The sequence below is a fragment of the Sinocyclocheilus rhinocerous genome, unplaced genomic scaffold (genome assembly GCF_001515625.1).
Source record: "Sinocyclocheilus rhinocerous isolate Xijiao unplaced genomic scaffold, SAMN03320098_v1.1 scaffold1174, whole genome shotgun sequence".
In the NCBI taxonomy this organism is placed as follows: domain Eukaryota; kingdom Metazoa; phylum Chordata; class Actinopteri; order Cypriniformes; family Cyprinidae; genus Sinocyclocheilus; species Sinocyclocheilus rhinocerous.
Genome location: NW_015654557.1, coordinates 250857 through 260148, shown reverse-complemented (window position 1 = coordinate 260148; position 9292 = coordinate 250857). Strand labels below are relative to the sequence as shown.

Sequence of the window (9292 nt, the reverse complement as noted above, 5' to 3'; positions counted from 1 at the left end):
TGCTGCCGTACCATGGGTGCAGCAGGCGCAATGATATTACGCAGCGACTGAAAATAGGCTTATTGGAAGTTACCTAGCTGGGGACTATTTTCAGGCCGTACGTAATATCATTGCGCCTGCTGCACCCATGGTACGGCAGCAAAGTTCCTTGATTAGTCAAGACGATAAAACTCTCTCTAAGATGATTCAATGTTCCTATTATTATACTTGATCTGTAGAGAGACTTTATCTTGCTGGAGTTTAGTGCTGTTTCTAAATCATGTTACTTTCTACCGGGTGTCTGTTAGAGATCACTACACCGGAGTAGGGCTGTCAAAAAAAAATTCTAATTTCGAATATTCGTCGAATTTAAAATAAAAATCCACATTCGAATGCAAAAACATTGCAGGTGTGCGTTAAGGAGGCAGATGCGATGACGATGTAAGTGTCGTTGCATTATAATATTTTTGTCAGCCTATCCAGTTGAATCGACTATGCTGTGCTGCTGCGTTGTTCATTAAAAATATTGCAGAAAAAGAGAACATCAATGCAGAGATGATATTGTTTACTTCAAAACTGAAACCAAGCCGTTCACACAGAATGCGTATTTCGCGCATTTTCTGGAGGGACATCTATCACCTTTGCACTCGCATCTCGCACAAAGGAGCCACATGTTTAGAAAGCCATGTAAAATTAATGCAAGTTTAACTTTGAAAAAAAAAAAAAAACATCTAGAAATATTCACATTTAATAATAAATGTGTGTTTTCTTGAGCAGCAAATCAGTATATTAGAATGATTTCTGAAGATCATGTGACACTGAAGACTGGAGTAATGATGCTGAAAATACAGCTGCGCATCACAGAAATAAATTACAGTTTAACAGATATTCACATTGAAAACAGCTATTATAAATTATAATAATATTTCACAATTTTTACTGTTTTTTTTGTATTTCTGCTCAAATAAATGCAGGCTTCGTGAGCAGAAATGACTTCTTTAAAAACATAAAAAATCCTACCATTCAAAAACCTTTGACTGGTAGTGTATATGCCAGACTGCTGCATAACAAACGCCGATCTCTCCGCAGATAAAGCGTCCGTACTTCCACGTCAAAGCCTTGGAGAAGACCCAGCTGAACAACTGGAGGGAGTACCTGGACTTCGAGCTGGAGAACGGGACACCGGAGCGCGTGGTGGTTCTGTTCGAGCGCTGTCTGATCGCCTGCGCGCTCTACGAGGAGTTCTGGATCAAGGTAGCTACACGCAGCTGCCGCTCGCGCCTCATTCCCTCTCTCCACCCTTTGACCTCCCTCATCACCTCCACAGTAAAACTTGCTGCACTCTTTGCGTGTAACGTTGATATTTGACTGTATCTGTTATATTAGGGGATGGTCTGCTTGCCACACAAGATTTGACCGCAGCATTTGCCAACTACGTTGCACCTCTCCGTCTCCTTCTACCTTACAGAAACTTATCTTATTGGTTCCATGAAGGTGCTGATGGGTTTAAAACAGAAATTCTCAAAACGATCTTGTCAATGGAAATTCAGCAGTGCGGGGATGTGAGACGAAAGCTCAATTTTTATGTGCTCTCTTCCCTCTTCTGTTATCTCTCTCTGTCGCTCTCTCTTGTGGTGAGTGACGGTATATAAATGCATCATTCATTCATAATGTACAAATTAAGCTTTTAATGTGATTTAATATTATTGAGTTTGTGGAAATTCGTGACCAACCGGCAAACCATAACAAAGCCGCATAAATGTAGGCTATATGGCCTCGAACAGCATCCAAAAGCATGGGCGCGATGTAACATTTTCCAGCTAACCAATTATTCATCTAATAAACAAAGCTTTAATACCACACTTGTTTGCTTTATTTTACAAAAGCACAAATCTTCTGTTTTTATTGTGAGTGTGCAGAAATAAAAGTAAACACTTTTGCGAAATATATCTTGCTCCAAAAATTGAGTTTTTTTTTTATGTTTCAGCTGTTCGATCGCGCCGGCGCCTCGCGCGCGAACACACCCCACATATTCTAGCAATTCAAACTTATATCGCAGTCTGTTCATTATCAAAATAAAATAGTCAACCAAACATATAAAAGGATACACTGGTCAGTTTAAATAGACCGTAGTATACCGGTCCACTCTGCTGTTAAGGACTTTTTTGCTCATGTGAAGAGGATGATCTTTTCCGTCTATATGCGAATGCGTGTAAAGTACAAGCCTAGTTTACATTATAAATAATAGTTTAACATTCAAATACATTGCGAATATGGAAACATTTGGATTTGTGCCGAATGAGACGTGAGTAATAACCTCCAAATACATCTAGCCAAACCCGCGCTCGCTCCGTCTCGTATGCACGCACGCATGCACTGTCACGATCTAATGCACTGTAAATGCCGGATTTTTAAAAACAAATAGGCCTACCGCAACGCAAAAATTCAAAATCTGACATTTTCCGGAACAGGATCCAGCAGGATCAAATTAAGTAGTGGTCATAATACTCACATGATAATGTTTGATGTGAGCAACAGTGTGTTTTGCTGCAGCAATGGAAGCGGTTCACTGACTGCGCAGCACAGCCACACGCGCCACAGTTACGTTTGGAATAATGTTATTTTTAATGCCATAATGTCAGTTGAAAACATTGCAATTGTGTTTTAAAATACAACAACGAGCACCACGAAACCATTTAAAGGGGCGCGTTCAGCGGTCCCCGTGACGGGATAGGAAACGGTCAACAAAGTAAAATGGTCAACAAAGTAAAATGATCTCAAACGTACGGCGCGCGCTCTTCAGTTTATCAAATGATCATAAATCACATCTATTCATTTTATAATTCTGCTACTAGCATTTTATTCAGACTAAAACCCCTTTAATTCGTGTGAGAAATTTTTTTTTTGCACATCCTGTCATGCCGGTGACAGCATTAAGTTTAACGATTAATCGATTAATTGATCGTTAATTTTAAACGACGATCGATCATGGAAATGATCGAAAATTGACATCACTATATCAGACATGCTGTCCAATGGATGGATGCATGGTTTTTCCTTCTGCAGCATCGGTGAGCGTCTGAACCTTCTGTAATAGTTGCATATGAGTCCCTCAGTGTGAAAAGATGCATCTCAAAATCATAGTCATTGTTGGAAAGGGTTCAAATACTCAAAAATGCTGGAAAACCAAAGAATTTGTTGGAGCTGAGGGGTTTTTCTGAAGAACAGCAGGAAGTTTAACTGTTCAGGACCAATGCAGGACTCATGAACAACTATCACTAAACTAAAAACCACAGCTGTGGATCATTCAGCTAACAACACAGTATTCAGAATCAAGGGGATGAAAACTTTTGAATGGGGTCATTGTTATAAATTCAACTCTTATTTTCTCTTGTGGACTGTATGTGAACATCTTTTATGTGAAATATCTTATTCAGGTCAGTACTACATGAACAATAACATGCATTTTGTATGATCTCTCTTATTTTGGCTGACATAATTAACATTTTGCAGATTCTGAAAACTTTTGACCTCCACTGTATAAAGAGCTGGATGATAATATGTGACCCTGCAGCACAAAAGCAGTGTTAAGTCGCTGGGGTGTATTTGTAGCAATAGCCAACAATACATTGTATGGGTCAAAATTATAGATTTTTCTTTTATGCCAAAAATCATTAGGATATTAAGTAAAGATCTTGTTCCATGAAGATATTTTGTAAGTTTCCTACCGTAAATATATCAAAACTTAATTTTTGATTAGTAATATGCATTGCTAAGAACTTCATTTGAACAACTTTAAAGATGATTTTCTCAATATTTAGATTTTTGTGCACCCTCAGATTCCAGATTTTCAAATAGTTGTATCTCGTCCAAATATTGTGCTATCCTAACAAACCATACATCAATGGAAAGCTGTTGAGTATATTTACTGTAAAGCACATCGTTTCATGTCAGTGTACTGCATGTGTATAATAGTGTGTTTGACATTGGGATGTGTCTACAGGCGACATCGAGGAGGCGCGGCGGATCTTGAAGGCGATGGAGGAAGCTGTTCCCGGACTGGCGATGGTGAGGATGAGGAGGGTGAGTCTGGAGCGTCGTCACGGAAACATGGATGAAGCGGAGGCCCTGCTGAGAGACGGCATCACTAACGGGAAGAACAGCAGCGAGGCGTCCTTCTACGCCGTGAAACTGGCCCGACAGCTGGTCAAAGTGCAGAAGAGCATCGGGAAGGCCAAGAAAGTGCTGCTGGAGGCCGTCGAAAAAGATGAGGTGCGGGTTTACTTTGACTAAATGATTTAATCTTAATAACTGTAATAAAATATTTAATTATATATTTATTATTTTAAATTATTATAACTTTTTTTTATTGTTGTATTGAAATTCTTTACCTAATTTGGTGTTCCTGGTCAAAAATGCTAAAAAAAAAAGTTTTTAAAATTGCTTGTAAATCTCTCATTATTCTGTATTATCACCAAATCTGGAATCTTTTTGTCAACTTGCTTGCTTTCAGTTAGCACCGGTTTAGTGCTTCTTTTTGGAACTGGTTGATTGTAGGCATCATTGATCAATATTTGGTAATGATATAGCATAGTTGTTTGTAGGCTGGTCGTTGGTTTTGACTGGGAACCCCACAAGTGTAACAAGGAGGGGAAATAATCCCGAAAAAGTATAAAAATATCACATTTTGGTGAGCAGTCAGTAAGTGTGATAACTAGGGCTGGGTATCGTTCAAAATTTTTCGATACCGATACCTTGACTTCGATACCGGTTCCTGAACGATACTTTTTCCGATACCAATTTTATGAAATCAATTTTAACAAGATTACATTATCCTTAGGTATCGAAATTTGGTACCGAACGACAAGACGTTTTTCAATACTCAATGGTATCGAGGCAATTCGGTCGGTGCCTAAAAAGTATCGAACTCGATACCCAGCCCTAGTGATAACATTAACTAGCATTTTCAGGAAAAAGAAAATCCTCAACATGAACAAGATTTTTTATGTGATGTGAACGATTAGTTTGAAGTGAACTGAACTCTAGCAGCTGTGAGTGTCGTTTCCTGTTTCAGGCTTTTTCTAAATGGGATTTTTCTGGTTTTTCCGCCTGCAGACGAACCCGAAGCTGTACCTGAACCTGCTGGAGCTGGAGTACAGCGGCGATGTGCAGCAGAACGAGGCCGAGATCATGGCCGGCTTCGACCGAGCTCTGAGCAGCACGATGCCTCTGGAGCAGCGCCTCATCTTCTCCCAGCGCAAAGTCGAGTTCCTGGAGGACTTCGGCAGCGACGTCAACCTGTGAGTGCAGAAACCCAGTCACACTGCGGTGTTTCTCTCAGGAGAGGGGGTTTTGAGATCTGCTGTTCTCTTCACGCAGGCTGGTGGCGGCGTATGAACAGCATCAGAGACTTACAACGGAGCAGGAGTCGCTGAAGAGGAAAGCAGAGAACGGGTGAGTTACCCTCATTACTGCATTAACCCCTTAACTGCCACCGTCCTGTATACGGGACTACGTTTACTTCAATATATTACAATTAAATCCTAATCTAATCATGACAATCGGTATATATCGTTGGAAAGGTCTAAGACTCCTAAATAACTTTTAACAACAAACAGTGGTAAAATATCTATGTAGGAACAGTAATAGATTAATTTATGAATTGATGTGGAAAAAAGTAATTCCTTAACTGTCACCGTCCCGTATACGGGACGCCTAATTTACTTCAATATATTACAATTAAATCCTAATCTAATCATGACAATCGGTATATATCGTTGGAAAGGTCTAAGACTCCTAAATAATTTTTAACAACAAACAGTGGTAAAATATCTATGTAGGAACAGTAATAGATTAATTTATGACAAGAGTGCACCTCAAAACATATACATCATAACAGGAGTTCTTCTTCGCTTCGTTTTTCCCTATCACATGTTTTAGTAATTATCATAATTTATATATCAAAGCTTAAAACCTCCAAATTCATCCTGTGAAAACCATTTTGAAATCGGACACTGCGTTACCATGGAAATCGAACTTTAAAATGTTTTAGCGGGCTCCTCCCCCTTAGTGGGAGGTGTCATATTCCAAACGTATTACGGTCTTTTAGAATCAAAACTTTTCATAATCTTGACAAAATACATATTGTTGGAAAGGTCTGAGTCTCAAAATTCCATATTTGGTGGTTATTTTGTCATAGACATAATATTGAGAGAGAAATTGATACATTTGTGACAGAAAAATGCATGTTTGGGTGGCACCCGCTGGCTGTTTGTGGTATAACGCCTAAAACAAAATTGCATAGGAACCTCAATTTTTTTAATATCAACTTCAAATTTGGAACACAACTTTAGACATATGGCTTTAATTTTATTGCAATTTTGGATTAAAACATATTTTATAAAATATTTATTTTATATAAAATAAAATAAAAATAGTACAGTACATTTTCTTTACAGTAAATTTAAACTTCTATAACTTTATGCTTTCATTTTTTTATATTTTTTTATTTTTTTATTTGTCTTCTTTAAAAAGAGACAATCTGTTGACTTATTACACTGGTTTTAACCCTTGTGCTTCAACTAAAAAAGTAGTTCCATAGAGGACAAAAATGTCCATGTCAAAAAACTGTCGTAATAAACGATATTTTATATAAAATATATATTTTATGAAACATGTTGAACTCTATACCTGCTAGAAAATCAAAGCCATAAATCTAAACAAGTTGTGTTCCAAATTTGAGGTTGATATCTCAAAAAATTAGCTTTCAGTAAGATTTTGTTTGGGCGCAGTACCAAGTTTTCCCCACTAGATGCCAGCAAAACTCCGCTGGAGCACGCAGTGCTTGGATTTGTGATTTGCAGTAGAGTTTCTCTCTCAAATATTACAAGCACACACACAATTGTTTTTTTATGATACGCATAAAAACCACACTGACATCCATATCAACTCACCCACACAATTATAGCTGCATTATTTATCCAATTGGCTCAATAATAAGCAGAAGCAGAAAACAGGAATAAAGCGAGTAATTGCTTTATAGGCCAAACCTGAAAAAAATGGCACCATCTGGTAAAACTTCGACGGCTTTCAGCCTCACCCTGCTTCATTCTACTACGTTAATAAATCATTAGCTCATCCATGAACATGATTTCTGCCCGAGTCCCGTCGGATTGCATCGGCTGTGGGGATGAAGACCACAACTCCCATGATTCCACACTCAGTCACGCCGTCATCTAACTACGCCTTTGTCTCTGTTTATTTTGAATACACGCCCTCTAGTGCCGAAAAATTACATATTGTGCCTTTAAATGGCTCTGTGATTAAAAATAACAGTTTCAATGGGGACATTTTTGTCCTTACGGTCCTGAGAGGAACGATTTTGTGTACCTAGTGCAAATTAGATTTATTAAAGCAAATGAGGTTGAAGTAGTAAAATTCCAATAAAAATGCACGCCTGTGCCTAAATTTATGCAGTTGGCAATAACACAAAAGGACAAAAATGTCCAAAAGGTCGCACAAGGGTTAAAGTCGCCTTTCCACAAATCAAGACTTTGAAATAAGAGCAGAAAGTCTTAAATTCATAAATGCACTGTAAAGTATTTCCGTCTTGTTTTCCGGTATAAATATCTAAACATGTTTAAATCAAGACACATTTACTGGAGACGCACAATGAAGACATGAAGTCTTGTTTTCTGAGAGATTGAACAAAATAAAGTGAGTTCATGAGTCCAAAATAATAAACTTTTCTCTTTGAATTAAGTTGATTTTTCGGACCCCATTGGCAGATATTTGTTCGTTTTTTTTTATTATAAACTCCTTCATTTTGATGGATTTCTTTGTTCCCTTCCATTTATTCATTACATTTTCTTTACTTTGTCTTAAAAAGGTCTTAAAGTCTTTATTTTTACAGAAACCCTGAGGTTTTTCACCTTAAAATCTAAAAGGGAAAATAAAAAAGGGCATTGTGAAGTGGAAAAAAAATCAATACAGTAATGAGTGTTTTATTATTATTTTTAATTATACACTGAAAAAAAAAAAAACGTAGAAACAATTTTCACTCAGAAATTGCTAGTAGAATTTCACAATTACAAAGAAAACCGCAAGTGAACCATTGAGTTAAATGTGAAATTCTGAAATAGTGTTTTCTTGTTAAATGCACGCCAATAATTGGATTTATTTTTATTATAATAACTTTTTGCAGTGTAGTTGTAGTATTTTATCAAAATATCAGAAAGTGAATATTGGGTGAATTTTAAATCAAAATTTGTTATATTTACTGGTACTTTAAATCAAAATATTGCAAATAAAAAATACTTTCTTGATAGTAATTTTAAAGGTTTATCTTCAACATTGCTGTCCGGTTTACTGTAAATCTTTTGTGAAATGATTTTAGACTTATAAAAGTCTGAAAAAAATTTGAGTGACGCGAATCATTGAGACGGATGTGTTTTGTTTTGTCTGCAGCTCAGAGGAGCCGGACTCAAAGAGACAGCGGACAGACGACCAATCAGGAGCCTCGGCTCAGATGATGCAGGACATGCAGGCCAATCACGCCGGATACAACTACAACAACTGGTACCAGGTCAGTCATAATCGCTTTTGAATACAGACCTAAGGTCGGTCTCTTTTTACAGAAGACAATCCGCAGATTATTGCAGAAGTGAAATCATTAAAAAAAAAAAAATGAAAGCATAAGTTATAGAAGTTTAAATTTACTGTAAAGAAAATGTACTGTACTATTTTATAAAATATGTTTTAGTCCAAAATTGCTATAAGATTAAAGCCATATGTCTAAATAAGTTGTGTTCCAAATTTGAAGTTGATATAAAAAAACATGCATTTGATGCATTTTTCTGTCACAAATGTATCAATTTCTCTCTCAATATTAGATCTATGACAAAATAACCACCAAATATGAAATCTTGAGACTCAGACCTTTCCAACGATATACAGTTTGTCATGATTAGATTAGGATTGAATTGTAATATATTGAAGTAAACTTAAGCGTCCCGTATACAGGACGGTGGCAGTTAAGGGGTTAAGTCGCTTGGGTATATATGAAGAGTTCATTTGCAAAAACCGATAAACGCCACTTAAAAAAAAAAAACTTGTTGTTTTTGAACAGAAGCCGATAAGTCCATTCTAGCGAATCAGCGCGCTGCGTTCAGGTCAGGTGACAAGGCTACTTTCACTCTGAAAAGACACGCTAGCTGAGAGGAGTCTCGTCAAAGCTGACTAAAAGTGATCGAGGATGATTTCGACGAACTTGATGAACCTGTGATATCTTCTTCAGGGCGAAAAAGGAAAATAA

General features: G+C 37.2%; 1 protein-coding gene across 1 annotated transcript in view; it reads left to right on the top strand.

The window, feature by feature from the left end:
* The window catches only part of LOC107717641 (pre-mRNA-processing factor 39), a 23133-nt gene that overhangs the window by 11150 nt on the left and 2691 nt on the right, over positions 1 to 9292 (top strand). Inside the window, exons 8-12 of the mRNA XM_016524453.1 lie at positions 1069 to 1344; positions 3967 to 4251; positions 5095 to 5279; positions 5359 to 5433; positions 8446 to 8563. Of these exons, the coding sequence (XP_016379939.1) occupies positions 1069 to 1344; positions 3967 to 4251; positions 5095 to 5279; positions 5359 to 5433; positions 8446 to 8563 (939 nt within the window). The remainder of the gene's footprint in view (positions 1 to 1068; positions 1345 to 3966; positions 4252 to 5094; positions 5280 to 5358; positions 5434 to 8445; positions 8564 to 9292) is intronic.